The sequence below is a fragment of the Marmota flaviventris genome, chromosome 3, assembly GCF_047511675.1.
Source record: "Marmota flaviventris isolate mMarFla1 chromosome 3, mMarFla1.hap1, whole genome shotgun sequence".
Classification (NCBI taxonomy): domain Eukaryota; kingdom Metazoa; phylum Chordata; class Mammalia; order Rodentia; family Sciuridae; genus Marmota; species Marmota flaviventris.
In genome coordinates, this window is record NC_092500.1 from 160,128,520 (window position 1) to 160,148,755 (window position 20,236).

General features: G+C 41.1%; 1 protein-coding gene across 3 annotated transcripts in view; it reads left to right on the forward strand.

Annotated features, from left to right (window-relative positions):
• The window catches only part of Tmem192 (transmembrane protein 192), a 34,679-nt gene extending 18,437 nt beyond the window's left edge, over nt 1–16,242 (forward strand). The window contains exons 4-7 of one of the 3 annotated variants that reach the window (XR_003581554.2): nt 3,635–3,769; nt 9,650–9,752; nt 10,577–10,899; nt 15,644–16,242. Coding sequence is in view for 2 of the 3 variants with exons in the window: in XM_027927129.2 (XP_027782930.1) it covers nt 3,635–3,769; nt 9,650–9,752; nt 10,577–10,715 (377 nt within the window). In the remaining variant the exon portion in view is untranslated. Of the gene's footprint in view, nt 1–3,634; nt 3,770–9,649; nt 9,753–10,576; nt 14,900–15,643 lie in introns of those variants that run through there. The other 2 variants (XM_027927129.2, XM_071610543.1) reach the window with 2 other exon arrangements.
• Nucleotides 16,243–20,236: the final 3,994 nt, after the last annotated feature.

Genomic DNA, 20,236 nt, shown 5'->3' on the forward strand with positions numbered 1-20,236 from the left:
GGTTTTTTTAGTACTCTGTTGTCTGTTTATCTTAATGTTGTAAAACTATTTGTCCCATTTAAAAAATTATGTTACAAAGAGTATAAGGGGAAGGCATAGGGCTTTGTGAAATTATTATTATTATTATTGGAGTTGGGAGGTACCAGGGGTTGAATTTAGGAGCATTGGACCACTGAGCCACATCCCCAGCCCTATTTTGTATTTAGAGACAGCACCTCACTCTTCTTGAGACTGGCTTTGAACTCGAGTTCCTCCTACCTCAGTTTCCCCAGCAGCTGGGATTATAGGCTAGTGCCATCACGCCTGGCTGTGTAATTAGTTTTGATAGGTCCTTTTAAAAATGTCTGTTTGTGGGGCTGGGGATAAGCTCAGTTGGTAGAGTGCTTGCCTAGCATGCATAAGGCCTTGGGTTCAATCCACAGCACCCCCCCCCCCCCCAAAAAAGAGGACTCTTTGGTTCAGAGTCATTCCTTTTGTACAAATGGGAGAAAATTAAATAAGCATTGTTTTCCCCTACTCAGATGTAGATAAATATGCTAAATAACTTTTAGGAAATTCTAAGAATCTTGTGTCTCTAAAATTTTCTTTGACAGTCTTCAGAGTAAAAGGGCAAATTTGTTGCCAGTTTTGAGAAAAAGGAAGAAAGTTTATTGCTTTGCTAGCAAAGGACAAACAGGAGGACTCCTGCCCCAAAGGCTCTGATGCTGCCCATCCTCAGGAACAGGGGCCTTTTTTTGTGCTTCAGAGAAAATGAGATTAGGTAGAGAGATCAGGGAGGAGATCAGGAAGAAGATTGGGAAAAAGAAAAAAAAAATCTAAGTTTCAAAGGATCAAGTGAACCCTTGTTACAAAATGAGGTTAAAATGATCCTCAAAAATAAAACAATAGAAGCCAGGAGCAATGGTGCACGCCTATAATCTCATTAGCTATGGAGGCTAAGGCAGGAGGATTGCAAGTTCCAAGCCAGCCTCAGCAATTTAGTGAGGCCCTGTCTTTAATAAAAAGGGCTGGGGATGTGGTTCATTGTGTAAGCACCCCTGGGTTCAATCCCTGATACCAAAAGAAAAAATAAATAAATAAGGCTGGGGATGTAGTGATAGAACACTTTCTAGAATGCTTGACACCTTAAGTTCAATCCTCAGCACCATAATACTTGATTAATTAATTACAAAGAATTTTTGAGGGCTGGGGTTGTGGCTAAGTGGTAGAGTGCTTGCCTAGCATGCTTGAGGCACTGAGTTCAGTCCCCAGCACCACATACAAATAAAACAAATGAAGTGAAGGTGTTTTTGGTTTTTTGTTTGTTTTTTAAGGAGTATATTTAAAAAATAAATAGAATTTTTGAGCCAGGCACAGTTTTTGGCGCCTGTAATCCCAGTGTCTCTGGAGGCTTGAGACAGGAAGATCTTGAGTTTGAAGCCAGCCTCAGCAAAAACAAGGTGCTAAGCAACTCAGTGAAACTCTGTCTCTAAATAAAATACAAACTAGGGCTGGGGATGTGGCCCTAACCCCGGTACACACAAAAAAAGAATTTTTGTTTTGGTTTTAGGTACTGGGGATGGAACTCAGGGCCAGCCCTTTTTGCTTTTTGAGACAGTCTCAACAAATTGCTTAAGGCCTTGCTAAATTGCTGAGGCTGGCCTCAAAACTTGTGATCATCCTGCCTCAGCCTCTCAAAATGCTAGGATTACAGGCATGTGCCACCATCCCCAGCTAGAATTTAAAAAAAAGAAGAAGAAAAAAGAAAAAGTAGATAAGCTGAATGAGTGGTTTAGTAGAAATAGATAATATTGTTGCTAAAAGTTTAGTCCTTGTTCCTGATGCCAATCCAATAAGGAGGACATGGTTTTGAAAAGGAAAAAGAAGTTTTATTGCTTTGCTAGCAAAGGACAAACCCAGAGGACTCCTGTTCTAAAGGTTGTGATTCTGTCCATCTGGGGGATCAGAGCTTTTTTAAAGAGATGATTTAAAGGCTACATTCTCTTGTTATAATTCACTTGTTAATTTGAGAGATAATCATTTCTGAGATTCTCTGGTGCCATTCCCAAAATCTGAATTACGTAGTTCTTGCAATAGGTATGTACTCAAGGTCAGATAACTCTGCCTAGGATGGGGAAGAAAGGTTTTCCTGTTTCTCCTGAGATTAGGGAAGAGCAGGGAGAGATGAAGAGAAAGAAACATGTCTGTTTTAAAAATAAGTTGCAGTGGGGAAGGGAGGGGACTTGGGGGTATGATATGAAAAGCCAGCCTCTACCTCAGAGCAAAGCCTGTCCAAGGAAGGAACATGACCTTTGTCCTTGAAAAGACCCACAGAGCACTCCTAGGCACATTCCCACCCTGCTAAATGATTTATCTACAAATAACAGGAGAGATCTGCTGCGCCAGGTGTCCCTGACTCAGTCAGGCTAGGTGGGGACCCATAGCAACCCCTTAGCAGCCACCAATCAGCATGAGACAGGGAAATACCTGGGATGCCAGATGACCCTCTCAGTAGTTTATGGGGGTTGATAACTTGTTGGGAAACATGTAGTTCAGCACGCACTCCCCTCATGGCTTAAACCAATCAGTTCAAATGAATCCCCTCTTGTACTGACCAATCACCCCTATCCAACTTGTTCCCGCCAGTGAATATGCTAATCATGTTTTAGAGTTGTTATTTGATTTTCCCACGGTGTGTGATGATTTGCTAAGAGTTGTTATGATGTATGTGAAGTCCCTGCCTTCCCCAAAGAGTGAATAAAACTGCTGCAAACCCTGGGCTCAGGGCCTCTCAACGTCACCAGTTGCTGTGTGTGTGCGCGGAGGACCGAGCTAGCTCACAATAAACACCTCTTTGCTGCTTACATCAATCTTGGTCTCTGGTGGTCTTTTGGGGGGTCCCGAATTCGAGCATAACAGATAAACAGTAGAATGAGATGGACACCATTGCCCCAAGTACATGTATGAAGATACAAATGGTGTGACTGTACTTTGCGTACAACAAGAGACATGAAAAATTGTGTAAGTTGCAAAGCAGGAAGTATTTATTTTTAAAAGCTCAGTCCTTGTCCTCAATACCAATCCAATAACAAGGGCACGGTTTTGGGAAAAAGGTTTATTGCTTCCCTAGCAAAGGAAAAACATAGGGTGCTGTCCCAAAAGCTGTGATCTGCCCATCAGCAGGAACAGGGGGCTTTTAAAGAGGTGACTCAAAGGCTACATTCCATGTGTACTCTGTTGGAGTTGTAATTCACTTGTCCATTGGGAGATAGTCATTTCTGAGATCTTCTGGAATCATCACCAAAGTCTGGATTACTTCATTCCTGTGGTGGGTGTGTACCCAAGGACAGATAGCTCTGCCTAGAATGGAGGGAGGGGGAGGTAATCCTGTTACCCCTGAGATTAAGGAGGAACAGGGTCCATTTTTAAAAATAAGTTGCTGTGGCAGAGCAGAGAGGGCTAAATTCAAAGCATAAAGTGGACCACTGTTACATGAGGACATTACAAGGCTTTTTAGGAACTATACAAAAACCAATTATAACAAAAGGTGTTCTCTTGTCGCTCAGGAAACTACAAGGGTTTTCAGAACTCTGTGCCAAGGATGAAGGCCCACTACACTTTCTCAGTTCATGTTCTGTGTGTTTCTCCTTCTCAGGAAACACGATGCTCCTCCTCATACTGTGCATGCAGCATTCTTTCCCTGAGCCCAGCAGGTTGTACCTTGACCTCATTTTGGCCATCCTGGCCCTGGAACTGCTCTGCTCCCTGACCTGTCTGCTCATTTATGCAGGTGAGAATCGCCATTTTTCCATTTTGTAAGACCTTTACTTAACTGTTTTTTCCTCCTAGTTTGACGCGTAGACCATTGTTTTAGTGACAAGGAAGTTTTCCTGTGTAGCTGAGAACCTTTTTGCATCTGTATGGTCCACTGCTGGTCACATCCAGGCTCCTCTCCTCTCAAACCAATAGGGAAAAGGTACACCTGCAGCCCCCAGTGAGGCACTTTTCCAAGTTTGTGTCTTCAATAAGTTTTTGTCAACTAAAGTGAAGCCTTTTCATTTGAAAACAAGAAAAAAGCCTGATAAACTTTTTGCTTCCATTAAAGTCAACCAAAGTATAACTCTGATATTTAAAAATAAAAGCAACCGTCTGGTGTGATGGTGTGTGCCTGTAATCTCGCGGTGCGGAGGCTGAGGCAGTGTTAACTGAAAGCCCGGTCCTTGTCCCCATGCCAATCCAATAACAAGGACACAGTTTTGAGAAAAAGGAAAAAGAAGTTTTCTTGCTTTGCTAGCAAAGTAGAAACACCGGGACTCCTGTTCCAGAGCCTGGTTTTGCCCATCAGCAGGAGCAAGGTTTTTAAAGAGACAGTCAAAGGCTACATATCACATGTTCTCTGAGTTTGTAATTCACATGTCTGTTTGGAAGATAGTCATTTCAATGCCACTTGGTGGCATTGAGCTAATGCTGGTTTTGTTACTATGAATGTATCCATTTGAAAGAAATCATTTCTCTGGTGCCATTCCCCAAGTCTGAATTACTTAATTCCTGTGATGGGTGTGTGCTCAAGGACAGATAACTCTGCCTAGAATGAGGAAGAAAGGAATCCTGTTTTCCCCTGAGATTAGGGAGGGGGAAGGGATTAAAGGGCTAGGAATGTGGCTCAGTGGTTAAGTGCTGGGTTCAGTCCCTGGTATCCAAACATAAAATAAAAGTAATACAAGATAATTAAATATATGAGGAAATTATAGATGCAAAACTGCATTTACCTCTAACTTGTTTTGGGGTAAGCCATTTAGGAACCCATTTTCTGAGTTTAAAAATGTCTTTCGCTCTCTGAAAACCCTCAGAGGTAAAATTGAATAAACTTTAGATACGTTAAAATGTTTTTATATACTATTTTTTATTTATTTTATTTTTTCATTTATTTAGCAGTACTAGGGATTGAATCCAGTAGCACACTCTCACTGAGCTACATTCCCAACCTTTTTTGTTTGAGAAAGGGTCTTGCTAAATCGCCCAGTCTGGCCTCTAAATTGCAACCACCCCCTGCCTCAATCTCCCAAATCATTGGGTTTAGGATTACAAGCATGTGCCAATGCACTGGGCTACAAGGACACTTTAACAACAAATTCAGGGCTGGAGAAATCTAGATTTCAGTTCTGCTTCAGGCTGTGCAGTCTGTCCATAATAGCAGCTAACTTGGTGGCATTGAGCTAATGGTGGTTTTGTTAGTATGAATGTATTCATTTGAAAGAAATCATTTCTCTGGTTGTCAAGCAGTCATCTGGGCCTTCTCTCAAGTTTCATTTTACTGATTTTGTGTGTGTGTCCTTGAGGCCAACAGGAGGAGGTTTATAATATCAAGAGTGATTAGTTTGTAAATGTGAGTGAGTGGCTGCAGGGTTCAAGGCCAGAGACCTGACTCCGGGGATCCAGAAAATTGGGTCCCTCCATTCTCCCAGAAAACCAGAGAGAAAAGGAAATGGTGAAAAGCATGAAAAAAACTTTAATCAATGTAGTTACGCTAGGAAGAAAATGGGACCTGCGTCCTTAGCCTTGTCTCAGACGAGGAGTTGACAATGACTTTGAGGTGCAGTCTGTCGGAAATAGCAGCTAACTTGGTGGCATTGAGTTAATGGGAAATGAAGCCTATGGGTTTGCATGGCTGGAGGCTTCTAAAGCAAGTGACCTTGGGCAGGTGTGGTCCGTCCAGTTTTATCTCTGGATGGGTCTGGCTAGGCCCTGTTTGTATAGGAAGTTTATTGAGCTGAGGGAGCAGGATGTACACACCTGTAATCCCATTGACTGGGGAGGCTGAGACAAGATAGTTAGGAATTTGAGGCCAGTCTTAGAAATTTAGTGAAACCCTGTCTCAAAAAATAAAAGGACTGGGGATATAGCTCAGTGGTGAGGTGCCCCTGGATTCAATCCCCAGTACCAAAGAATAAAAGAAAAAAGAAAGATATTTATTAATCAGATGTGACTCATCAGCAAAGGAGGCTGATGCAAAATGGAGGCAGAGATGCGATGTTTCTAATCCTGCTTTCGCCATCCATCATATGTCTGCAGGCAAAAGCAAGGAGTCTGTCTTTGTTAAATGTTACGGATAAACTGTACACTGATTTTAAATGTATTTATTTATTTATTTTTTTAAAGTTCCCCAAGAATTTTCCTAGCCAATTGCATTTCATTTTTTTTTTGAGAGAGAGAGAGAATTTTTTAATATTTTTTTTTTTAGTTTTCGGCGGACATAACATTTTTATTTGTATGTGGTGCTGAGGATCGAACCCAACGCCACGCGTGTGCCAGGCAAGCGCGCTACCGCATGAGCCACATCCCCAGCCCTTAAATGTATTTAGTGGTTAACAGTTATTGGGTTGAGTATAGGATTATACTTGCACTTCACTGTTAAAACAAGATGTGTATTGGCTGGGCACGGTGGCACATGCCTGTAATCCTAGCGATTCAGGAGGCTTAGGCAGGAGCATCACAAGTCTTAAGGCCAGTCTCATCAATTTAGCAAGACCCTGTCTCAAAAAAGAAAGGGGATTGGGATGAGAGATGATAACTAGGGATGTAGCTCAGAGGTAGAGTACCCTGGGTTCAGTTCCCCAATACTGCAAAGAAAGGGAGGAAAAAAAAGGAAAAAAAGCATGCATACCACCCAGTTAACTTTATAGAATAGAATGAGACTTTCATTTTCAGAACATTGTTAGTGGCTCAGTACATCAATAAAATGATGCACGTGTCATAAGTAACATTTAATTATCCTTTCGATTGAGATCAGTTTCATTCTGTGATATATCGTGTGTCTTCAGTGTTGTAATGAGAGTTAGGTTTGAGCATAGGAGTTCATGAGCATTTTAATGAGTTTATATTTATAGCGTGGAGGATGTATAAATAAGTAATAAATAAATAAATAAATACATTTCCGGGTAGGCAAATGCTCACCATCGAGCCACACCCCCAGCCCTATAGGCTTACTTTTTATGTTATAGTGAATTTAAAGGCACACTATAGGTTCTCACAGGAGAGAATTTAGGGAGTAGCTGCTAGAGACACTTGCTGCTGAATGTGGCATGTCACAGAAAATTTGAGGTTGATTCTCTTATAAAGGCATCTTTCTTGTTTCTTTATACTAAAAGGGTTTTTTTTTTTAAGAGAGAGAGAGAATTTTTAATATTTATTTCTAGTTTTCAGCAGACACAACATCTTTGTTTGTATGTGGTGCTGAGGATCGAACCCGGGCCGCACGCATGCCAGGCGAGCGTGCTACCACTTGAGCCACATCCCCAGCCCCTAAAAGCGTTTTAAGAGAGAGCTCTGTTGTGGTGATGTTGGTAGAAGCCCTTTAGGACATTGATTGATTGAGGTACTAATTCTGCTCTAAACTTGACTAATTTATTTGTATTGTAGGTAGTTAATCTCCAGAAACTAAAAAGGGACTCTTCTCATTGAGCATTAATTTGACTTACTGCCTCTGTAGGGAAACACTAGGAAAATACAGTTTAAAGCATTTTTTGCAATAATAAATTAGATTAACTCTCCATTCATTTAAACATAAGCAAGAAGAATCCATGCAAGCCACAGTTCTGAGCCTTCAAGCAGCCCTGAAGTAAGAGTTCCAATACAGGATCAAAGAACATGTGAACAGTGTGCAAGCTCACCTGTCTTTTTACTCTGATGTTCTGGCATACATGCTTTTTCTGGCTCATGACAGGAAAAATGACTAGAAGATTCATATTCTGTGTGGTTTGCCTTGGTGTTTTATCTAACCTGTGATCTGAAAATGCCTGAATGCATCCAATTCAATTGCTTTTCTTTTTTTATTATTTAAAAAATTTATTTGGTGGTGGTACTGGGAATTGAACCCAGGGCCTTGCACATGCTGAGCAATTGTTCTACCAATGAGCTACATTGCCAGCCCTTTTCATTTTTTATTTTGAGATGGTCTCACTAAGTTGCTTTAGGCCTCACTAAATGGCTTGAACTTACAATCCTCCTCCCTTGGGGATTGCAGAGTGCGCCACCATGCTTGGCAATTTAACTTATTTTTATTTTTCAAACTGCCAAGGTGACTCTGAAAGATGGACATTTTAATTTTATTTACTTATTTAGGCACTGGGGATCGAACCCAGGAATGCTCTACCACTGAGCTACATCCCCAGTCTTTTTCTTTCAATATATTTTGAGACAAGGTCTTACTAAGTTGCTGAGGCTGATCTCGAATTTGTAATCTTCCTGCCTCAGTCTCCCAAGTCTCTGGTATTATAGATGTGGGCCACCACACTTAGCAAAATAAATATTTGTATGCCATCAGACTATGGGTACAGGTTTTATTTCCCATTCTAAACTTCTCCTTTAAAACTATGTAAGTGTTATCCCCTGGTCCCCAGTTCAACAAACTTCTGTGTCTAAAAGATGAATGTGTTCCAGTTTTCTTTCTTTATTTAGAAATTATGTGGAAGAAACCATTTTAGAGAGACATGAATATAAACAACTGGTGTCAGACACACCAGCAGCCCTCATCTGTTGGATCTTCCAGGGACCCTGGACAGTTGATCACGCCTCCTTGCAGTGTGTTCATTTGCTGAGACTTTCACTTTCCCGGAGGTTTTCTGACTGCCCTTCTGTACTTTTCTCCTTTGCTGAATGTTCTCCAGACCTGTCATAGGTGGGGCCTCTGTCTTCTCCAGCTTGGCAGGTGCAGCACTTCATGTTCTGTGCCCAGTTCCACTTAAGTCAAAGCATTCTTCATTTCTGATTTCCTTGGCCACTTAATAAAATTGAGGGGCTTCTATATATTTCCATTCTTTGTACCTTTGACTAGGTACTGCTCACTTCCTTACTGGTCGTTTCTGGAAACTGTCTGCACATCTCATCTTCTCATGTTAATAATTCACTTGAACTTCTTCAACTTAGTTCTCAGCTGAGAATGTACTTCAGGATCAGATGTGGAGTCTGGCAATTCCTCAAAGGAAGGATTAAACATTGATTACCCTGTGGCTCAGCACTTAACTCCTAGGTATATATCCAAGAGAACTGGAATTATGTGTCCACAGAAACACACATACGTGAATGTTCAACGCAACATTATTCATAATGGCCAAAAAGTGGACACAGCCCAAATGTTTTGGGGGTAAACTGATGAACAGTTGAACAGAATGTGTACACTGCAATGTGGATAAACCTTGAAAACTTCCCCAGTAAAAGAAGCCAATTATTTTTAAAACTACCTAATTACGTGATTCTGTGTCTGTGAAATGCCCAGAGAAGGACATTCGAAGAGACTCTTTTCTAAAGTAGTCCTGATTCTGTAAAGTAGTGTAAAGACTGTATCAGGACTCCTAGTTTAGAAGCCTGGCTGAACTTTACTCATTTGTATAAATAGGAGTAAAATAGCCACTTCACCAGGTGATTATCTGAACACAATGAGGTCCTGGTGTAAAACACTTAAACTGTATCTCATGCATTGAGTACACAATAAACGTCTGTTGTTATTATCAGTGCCAGTAATAATCTTCTCTCTCCAGTGCTAGTATCAGATTGGTAGAATTTGAAATATTTGAGAACATTAATGAATAAACCAGCTGAAAAACAGCCAATTCATGTAATTTGAATAAATGAAAATAGGAACTTTTGACTAATAATGACTTTATTCTTTTAGTGAAAATTAGAAAATTTAATAGAGACAAACCACAGCCTGATGTACTTGAAGAAGAAAAAATCTATGCTTACCACAGCAATATTACCTCGGAAACCGGATTAAGGTAAGGTTTAGGTGAGAAATTAAAACTTAAAGAATTAAAAGTTGCTTTCCCTAGAAACCATTTGAGGCTTGATTAGGCATTTATACCATTTTAATTATGTTTAATTTGTTTTCAGTTGTGGTCAAACCAAGTCTAAATTAACATATGTAGATTTACCAAATATGTGTGATGGTAAAAGTGAGATTAACCATGTATCAACCTCTCAGAGGTCTTTTCTTTTCCATTATTTTTTATTTGAAAAAAATATTTTTTTTTCTTTTGAGATAGGGTTTGGCTGAATTATCTAGGCAGATCTCGAACTTGTGATCCTCTTGGCTCAGCCTTCTGAGTAGCTGGGATCACAAGTATGTGACACCATGCCTGGTCCACTTGAAGTTTGTTTTTTGTAACCCAGGGGTACTTATCCATTGAGTACATCCCAGTTTTTTTGTTTTGTTTTTGGTACTGGAGATTGAACTCTGGGGCACTCAACCACTGAACCACATCTCTACCCTATTTTGTTTTATTTAGAGACAGGGTCTCACTGAGTTGCTCAGTGCCTCACTGTTGCTGAGGCTGGCTTTGAACTTTTGTGATCCTCCTGCCTCAGCCTCTGGAGTCACGGGGATTATAGGCATGCGCCATCATGCTCAACTTCCACTCAAAGCTTTTGATGCTGTGGGTTACTCCTTCCTTAATTGAAAAACATTTTTATGGGTGTTTTTTGGTAGACTGCTCTAATACTACAAGGTGAGGATTCATTTACAATAAACAGATGATATTGATAAATACACGTAACTCCTTTATATCTTGATTTTTATTATTATTATTATTTTTTTTTGCAGGACTATTTCAAGCCTAGAAGAAATTGTTGAAAAGCAAGGAGACATAATAGTGTACTTGAAGCGACACAATGCCCTGTTGAGTAAGCGGCTGTTGGCACTCACTTGCTCAGACCTAGCCTCTCAGCCAAGTAGGACATGAGAGGCTCACAGGCGTGATCATGGCTGAAGAGTTCAGAGCAACCTCAGACTGAAGGACGGCCTGTCCTGCTGCCCTAGGGAACCACAGCCCTTGCTGAAAAACATTGTGTAGCGTGTTGGAAACTTGAACTTGGTTCTCACCTGTGTGGCTGTTTAGTAGATGGGGCTTATGGATCATTTGAAAGGTACTTTCAAAAGGTAGAAGTGCTTTGCTAACTTGAGAAGAATGTCTGTTTTGTACATTTTTAAATAATTGAACTTCTTGGTTTTTCCTAGGATCGAAGGTACAGTTCAATTATCCCATGGCCAACAGTTTTTCTACGTGATATTAGATCCCTCTAATAGCTGGGGATGTAGCTCAGCAGTAGGGCATGTGTCTAGCATGCACAAGCCCCTGGTTCAATCTACAGCAACACCCCCACTGCTCCCCCCCCCAAAAGCCCTGTGATAATATGGCTATTTGTAAAGTAAAACTGACATAATTTAATTTAAACAGGGGTTTTAAATAAGTTCTTTCTTTTGTGGAGTGGGAAAGTACTGGGGATTAAACTCGGGTACTTTACCAATAGGCTATGTCCCCAGTCTTATTTTATTTTAAATTTTGAGACAGGGTGTTATGAAGTTGCTGAGGCTGGCCTTAAACTTGTAATCCTCCTGCCTTAGCCTCCTAAGGCACTGGTATTACAGGTGTGCACCACCACACCCCACAAGTTCTTCCAACTCTTAAGCTGATGAAAGGAGTCATTATTTCTTATGGTTAATGTTTTTTCTCTGCAGACCCTTATTGTGTATTTTATATGCTCATGTGATATTGAATAACAATACTCTTTTTTTCACATACTCTTTTTTCATCCCCCCAGGCAAGCTCTCTACCACTGAGCTGCACCCCCAGCCCCCATGCAGCTTTTATAGAGAATTTCTTCACTGTAGGACCAAGGCCTCACTGGGTGATCAACAATACAATTGTTCTGTTCTTCTGAAACAAGATAGGAAAATTACCTGGATCAGTGTGAGCCCAACCAGCAATACCTGTTACCTTGGTAGTACCTTCCATTGGCAAAAGCTGAAAAATTTAAAGGATTTATGTCTTTCACTTTATTTTTGCTCTTCTTCAAGAAGTTGCCATGTATTTCTGTACTAATTATCCTTTCATTGGGTCATTAATTTCAGTATAGAAATGGAACCTTCTTTGATTTTAAATCTGTATAAATAGAAAAAAAGCACTTTATTTAGACTTGGATTATATGTAAAAATTGTGATGGGAATACCTAGTTCTTGATATAAAAAGTATTTTTGTGAGTAAATGGAATTATTTCTCCATTCTTCCTAGCGCACCCCTTTAATTTATCAATTTGCTCTCAGTACCTCTACATGCTGCCTTCGATTTTTTTTGTTGTTGTTGAAGGCTCAATATGGGGGGAGGAGATATTTGTGATTATGCAGTGATTATGTGTAGTCAGTAGATGAATACTGTGACTTGACAGCTATCCATAGCTTTATAGGAATGTTTTGGATGACCAGATAGACGAGGAATGTATTCATTGGATCTGTTACATATGGAGAGCAGATACCTGTTTCCTTTAGATACAGCCATTGCTGGGGCATCTAAAATTTTTCTACTAAGATAAATATGATTATGTGTCACCTGCAGGTAAATACAGTTGAATCCTCAAAATAGTGACATTCACAAACTGAAGCCAAATTGTATTTTAAAATTTAGATTCTAAATTCCCAGCCCGGTGTGATGGCCCACGCCTGTAATCCTAGCAGCTCAGGACGCTGAAGCAGAAGGATTGTGAATTCAAAGCTAGCCTCAGCAACTTAGAGTCCTGAGCAACTCAATGAGACCCTGTTTCTAAATAAAATATAAAAAGGGCTGGGGATGTAGCTCAATGGTTAAGCACCCCTGGGTCCAATACCCAAAAAAAAAAAAAATTTAAATTTTAAGTGTCCTCCCTCTTCCTTTCCTTTCTTTTTAATAGGTGTCTCAAAGCTATTGCTTTCTCTGGAAAATTGTTTCTACATTTTGGAAGAGCCTATAACCGTTGCATCCAGTTGTTTTCCTTAAAACACCAGTGGTTTTGAGCCAGGCTTGGTGACACACACCCATAATCCCAGGGATTCAGACACCTGAGGCAGGAGGATCACAAGCTAAAGGCCAGACAACTTAGTGAGACCCTTTCTCAAAATAAATAAAAAGGACTGGGTATGTAGCTCAGTGGTAAAGCACCCCAGGTTCCATCCTTAGTATGGGGGGAGGGGGGCAATGGTGTACCCCACTGAACACATTCCCATGAAAGACCCACCGATTCCCTGTCCAAGAAAGACGCACGAGGCACTGGCTGCAAAAGCAAGAGGTGATTTATTGATACACAGGCGCCTGCGGGTGCCCAGCGAAACCTCAGCCGGAGCTTCGGTGAACTGGCACACCGGGCTTTGGGGTACAGATCTTTTATAGGGTACAGTGGTCAGTTTCCCTCCTAGCACAGTAACAGGTATCTCATTGGCTCTTTTGAATCCAGCATATAGGTCACTTAAAGGGTAAACTTGTTTTTCACTATAGGTTCCTGGAAAAACCATATAAAAACCATTTGTTATTCATTGTATGGTTTTTCATTGTATGATCCCGTTTGCCCAACCGTGCCGGTTCCTTTCCCAACCATCCTGTCCTTTCTTAATCGGTTACACTTAACTGATTTTCTGAAAAATACATCTGACGTCTGTGCAGGTGCGGAAGCAAGCCCTGGTGATTTATTATTGGGCCTAAAGTTATTGGGCTGGGGTCTTTCACCCAGCCTTTTTTATTTATTATTTTGGGGCAGGGTCTCATTGTCACCCAGGCAAGGCTTGAGCTTGTTACCTTCTATCTCGATCTCCTAAATTGCTGGGATTACAGGTGCATGTCACTATGCCTAGCTCCCATCAGTAATTTTAAAGATATAATATTTATTTTAAAATGCAGTTTGGATATATTCAGTTTCTGAGATGTACTTGATGAACATGGGTTTACAGGGAAAGGTATGATAAAGTTGGGATGTTTGGGTCTGATATCTGTATAATCACTAACACTTTTCTAAACTCAGTAAGGAACATTTCAAACAGTAAATGAAAGTAAGTCTTAGTAATAGCAGAATGGGAAAATGGACAAAACAATATAAATGTTAGGGATTCTATTCATCGGACTAGTTTTGTGCTAGCATTGTGGATACAAAAAATTAAAACCTGGCTTGCAGTTTACATTCTAAAGAAGGTAATGATTTCTAGGCTCTTCTAAATGCAATAATTGCAGAAGCCCTGGATATAGGTGCACAGCTGGGTACAGTGGCACAGGCCTGTAATCCCAGCTACCGGGCAGGCTGAGGCAGGAGAATCACAAGTTGGAGGCCAGTTTCAGCGACTTCTTGATACCTTGTCTCAAAACAGGCTGGGGAATGAAGCTCAGTGGTAGAACACTCCTAAATTCAGTGTCTGGTACTGAAGAAAAGATAACTATAGGAACACCGAGTCAGAGGATACACTTGGGTGGTAGGTTTTAGGAATTCCTGGCAAACTAATAGTAAAGAAGCAAAGCAGATAGCTACAAAATACCACAAGCACATTGTATAGAAGGCGTTGTATAGAACTTGAAACCGAGGGTCTTCAGATCTTGGAGGCCTTGACCATATGCTGAGGAGCTTGCACTTATTATATTGATAATAGGATCCACTGAAAGATTTCAATCAAGGAAACGATGTCACTTTTAGGGGGATCTGATTGTAGTTTGAAATGGAGGAAAGATGGTAGCAAGAAGATATAGCCCTGAACAAGGGCAGGTATAAGAACATTTAATTGTGATTATATATGTGTATATGTAAATATAAAGATGTACATGTGTGATCCAAATGACAATAGCATCATGACATATTATAAAGTTAAAAGCTTGTTATTTTTTAATGGAGACATTGAAAAATATAAAGAAAAGCAATGATTCAAAATTCTACCAAGTATTTATACCTATTTGGACTGCTGTTTTTTTCCTACCCTAATCAATTGTGGCTGTTGTCATTCTGTAATCCCTGCCCATTGGATGGAATATTGTTTCAAATTGCATTTCTTCAAACACTAATGAAACTGATGATTTTTGCCAGATTCTTTGGCCTTTTATAAATCTTCTATGATGTGTATTAAAGTCTTCTGCTTAATATTCTCCCAGAATAATGATTATTATGTAATCATTATTTATATATAATTATATATGATTATTGTATAATAATTATTGTCATATTATTATCCTGGGCGATAATATATTATAATGTTATAATTATTGTTTTGGCAGCCCTAAAGATTGAACCCTGGGCCTTATGTATGCTAGGTAAGCACTGTAAAACCACTGAGGTACATCCCCAGTCCTTCCTTATTTTGTTCTGAGACAGGCCCTTGTTAAGTTGCCCTGGCTGGCCTTGAACTTGAGATCCTCCTGCCTCAGCCTTCTGAGTGCTAGAACTATAGGTGGGTATATGTTGGTTGAAAATGTGTTCTAATTTGTTGGAATTCTATTGCTTTTTGCTCTTCAGATACTGAAGCCTAATTTATTCTTCCCCCAGCACTGGTGATAAAGTTCACACAAAAGACTTCCTAAAGCCACATGGGATGTGATGTCATGTGGGGGCCACCACAGACTCTTTTTCTTCTTTCAAACACTTAAACCAAAATCTTTACTGAGCTGGGCACTCACCTATAATCCCATCAATGGGGAAGCTGAATGGGGGGGGGGGGGTTTACAAGCTCAAGGCCAATCTGCAGCTTGGTGAGACTGTCTTAAAACTGTATGTATATGTGTGTGTGTGTATACACACACACACACACACACACACACACACACACATATATATATATATATATATATATATATTTTTTTTTTTTTTTTTTTTTTTTTTTTTTTTTTTAAAGCCTGGGGAGGTGAACTCAGGAGGCTTGGATCGTGGAGGAGGAGGAGATCCCCTTACCCATAACTGCTGCAAATGCTGGTCCACCAAGTTCTGGAAATGTAGATGACCAGTACCATGATCTGCCTTCTGATGCCCCTGTGGTGCATTTATGAAGGGAGCCTCAGCCTTACAACAGATATATCTTGGGGATTCAGGTCCTCCTTGGGCCTCCATTCCCTATGGCATAGAACAACTCGTGAAAATTCACACCTTACCTAGAAAACATGATCCCACCAGCCCAGATAGGTCTCTCTTCCCAGAATGCCTTGACTGAGGGGGTGTGGCTGGCATTGATCTTCTTGGTACCTTCTGACCCAGTCATGGCTCCTGACAGAAGTCTGTTACCCAAATCCAGACCAGTGGACAGATAGTTCCAAACACCTTTCACGGATGGGATCCAACCTACCCAGAGCTGAGCTCCAGGATTTGTACTTTTATGTAAGATAAGCTACCTTTTTTTTTTTAAGGGGTGTGTGTGCTGGGGATGGATAGTGGTAAAGCATCCCTAAATTCAATCCCCAGTACCCTCCCCCAATAAATAAAAAGTCTTGTCTGAATCAATGCTTTTGTCTTTTTCCCCCAGTTTCCCCTAAGGCAAGCTGTCTCAACTGTAGCATCTACTGGCATTTGGGTTGATCTTTCTTTGTTTGGGGAGCCTGTCCTGTACATTTAGAATGTTTGACAGCATCCTAGTGATGAGGATTCCCGTAGAATGCCCCTAGTTGTCTCAGCCTGGAAAATATCTCCATTAACCCTTAGTAACTTAATGTCTGTTCCATGTTCAGTGTTAACATTTAGCTAAGAGCCAACAGTGCGGAGTGTTCTAGGTGCTGGTAAAACCAGGGTCATTGAGACAGAAAACATTCCTGTCTTGAATCTGCACTTTACTGGTGGAGAGTGGGTGATGGAGGAAGAATGGAAGTGAAGACAATAGACAACCAACTTTTGGTTTTGGTAGGTTCAAACTACTTGGAGCACTCATGTTGAGAACTATGCCTTGGAGTAATTCAGAAGATCAACTGGCAAAGGAAATGAATTGCCTGTCCTCCTTCCCCAGGAGTTACAGGAAAGTTTTTTTTTTTTTTTTTTTCAGTTGTTGATGGACTTTTATTTTTATTTATTTGTATGTGGTGCTGAGAATCGAAGCAAGCATGCTATCGCTCAGCCCCAGCCCAAAAGGGCTATCCTTTTAACAGGGCTATCTAGTGGAGATATTTTCATGATCTCACAGTCTGGTCAGATGCTTTTATAAATCATTAAGACAAAACTCTGATCTTGTAAGTTCTTGAAATAGTGTGTGTGATCCTGGGGATCAAACCCAGGTCCTTGCCCAGCCAGCACTAAGCACTGTACCACTGAGCTACACATTAGGCTCCAGATATGGAATTTTTTTTTTCCCCCAGTGAACCCAAGGGCACTTTACCATTAAGGATACATCCACATCCCTTTTTATTTTTTATTTCAAGGCAAGGTCTTGCTAAGTTGGTGAGGCCGGCTTCAAATCTTTAACCCTCCTGCCACGGCCTCTGCAATTGCTGAGGTTGTATGTTTGCACCACCACGCCTGGCTGGATGGAGTTTTTTAATGTTTTTATCTGATTCTAATCACTTTCCTGGCCAAACACCAACCTACAAATATTTGTTTTAACACAGCAGCCAAATCTTTTGGTGTGGGGGTAACTGCTGAGCTACATCTGTTTTTTTTTTTTTTTTTTTTAACTTTGAGGTAGGGTCTCATGAAATTGCTAAGAGCCTCTCGCTAAATTGCTGAAAATAGCCTCCTGCCTCAACCTTCCAAGTTGCTAGGATAACAAGCAGGTGCCTCCATACCTAGCCCTAGATTCTTCTAACCATACATTGTCATGCTAAGAGTCTTTCTCAGTAAAAACCAAAGCCCCAACAGTGACAGGGCCCTGGGAAGTCTGCTCTACCTCATACCCCCACTCCCTTTTCTGCTTCACCCTCTGCTTTCTCAGCTTTTGTTACTTTGTGGATTGCCATGCACATTCACAGATCAGGACTTTTGCACTTGTTGCCTGGACCTGAAATGGCCAACTGCCATGTATCTTTTATCTCTTTCAAATCTGTGTTCCAATACCACCTTGTTAAAGAGCTCATCTCTGATCACTACATCCATGCCCACATGGACCCCTTCCCTCTCCCTTGCCTGTTTTCTATTTACTTACCACCTACCATACCGTGTAAGGTACTTTGTCCCCTGACTACAGGGTAAGCTCCATTTGGGGCTCATGACTGTCTCCCTCAAACCTACAACAGTGTCTGGCACAAAATAAGCACTCAATTATCTGCTTAATGTTACTAACCTCAGTGGGGTTTTGTGTTTGTTTGTTTTACAGTAGAAAATGACTTCTCACACAAACTTAAAGCATATCTATAAGATAATCCACCCGAGGACTTTCTGTTTATGAAGTCCTAAATTGAGGGATCACTTTTAAGGTCATTTTTAGAAGTGCAAATTTATGACACAAAATAGCCAGCACAGTGGTGCCCGCCTGTAATCCCAGCATCCTCCCAGCGTCCTCGGTAGCCTGAGTGAGACAACAGGGTCCTGAAAACCTTATCTAGATCCTGTCTCAAAATGAAGAAAAAAGTGGGGATGGGGGTGTTGCTGGGACGTAGCTCAGGAGTAGAGCACCCCTGTGTTCAATTTCCAATACCACAAAAATAAATGAATAAAATACCAAGAGAGGGCTGGATGCGGTGCTCAGGAAGCCTAGGCATTAGGATTTCGAGTTCCAAGCCAGCCTCAGCAAAAGCAGGGCACTAAGCAACTCGATGAGACCCTGTCTTTAAGTAAAATACAAAATAGGGCTGGGGATGTGGCTCAGTGGTCCTCAGAGTGTCCCTGAGTTTAATTCCTAGTATCCCCCTTCCCCACCAAAAAAGAAAAAAAAAAAAGGTAACGTAAAGCCAGATAAGGTAGCACATACCTGTTCCAGCTACTTGAGAAGCTGAGGCAGGAAGATTACAAGTTCAAGCCCATCTGGAGCAATTTAGCAAAACCCTGTCTCACAAAACAACACTGAACTCAGTGGAATAGTGCTTGTCTAGCAAGCACAAGACCCCAGGTTTAATCCCCGGCACTGAAAAAAGGTAGAAATGACTTTTCCTAGAAAAGGGATGACAAATTTTTATGATCACTGTTATTTACTGTTATCTTAAAGTGCCTATCAATTTATCAATGAAGGTGCAAGATAAATATCATACGCATGGATGGCAATATATCTGGAAAATTTCTAAAGAATTAACTGAAGCAGCCAGGCCTGGTGCCACACAACTGTAATCCCAGAGGCTCAAGAGGCTAAGGCAGGAGGATAGTGAATTCAAAGCCAGCCTCAGAAACTTAGGGAGGTACTAAGTAACTGAGTGAGATCCTGTCTAAATAAAATATAAAAGGGGGGATGTGGCTCAGTGTTTAAGCATCCCTGGGTTCAATCCCGCCACACACACAAAAAAAGTTAACTGAAGCTCTCCTTCCCTATGGCCATGTTCTGAGCTGCTTTCCTTCACCACACTCTTCTGCTATGATGTTCTGCCTCACCTTGAGACCAGAGCAATGAAGCTGACCGTGTCTGGACTGAGACCTCTAAAACCAAAGTTTTAGCTTCACGTTATTGGGAATGGCAATCTGTAAAAGGAATCATAATTGCATTAGCATCTTGTCACAAAGGAGTTGGGAAGTACAAATGAAGAATGAAGAAAGACTTCCAAGAAGAAAAATGCAGACCTTGCAGAAAAATGAGCTGTTATGAAAATAGACTTTGTCCCCCAAAATGCCCCACACTCTTATCATTTGGTAAAGAAGGAAAGAAGTGCACAAGAGGACAGTGACTGCAGAGGAAGCCAGGGGTCATCTGGGTTAGCAAAAAGCATAGGATTAAGATCAGTAGCACCTGTTGCTGTGTCCTGCTGGTCGCCCAAAAGGACCCAGCCATAGACAAGAAAAGGGAGAATCCTGTGAGAAGGCAGCTGACACAGCCAAGGACTACCAGGGGATTGGAGACCCGTAGGATCTGAGGCTGGACCAGGCAGCAGGGCATTGTGGGAACCTAGAGAATAGCTGCAGCCCTCAAGGCCCTCAAGAGCCAGTGGAACTTGAGAGCATCATGTGAAGTGAAATAAGCCTGACTCCAAAGGATCATGGGAAAGGGGATTGGGGATCTCATAAAAGTGGAAGGGAGACCAGTGGAGTAAAGGAAGCAGGGGAGGGAGGTGGAAAGGAAAAGGGTGTCAAGGAATGAAGTTGACCGATTATGTTATGTATGAACGGATGTATATGAATGTTACAATTCCTCTTTATTTTAACATTTTATACATACATGGAGTATAACTTCCCATTTTTGTGGTTGTACATGATGTGGAGTTACACTCGCCCCGTCCGTATTCATATGAACATAGGAAAGGGTTGTCTGATTCATTCTCCTGTGTTTCCCATTCCCACCCCCCCTCCCTTCCTCCCACTCCTCCTCCCTTCCCCCCACTCCCCCTTGTCCAAACAGGTGAACATCTCCCACCCCATTGTGATTCAGCATCTG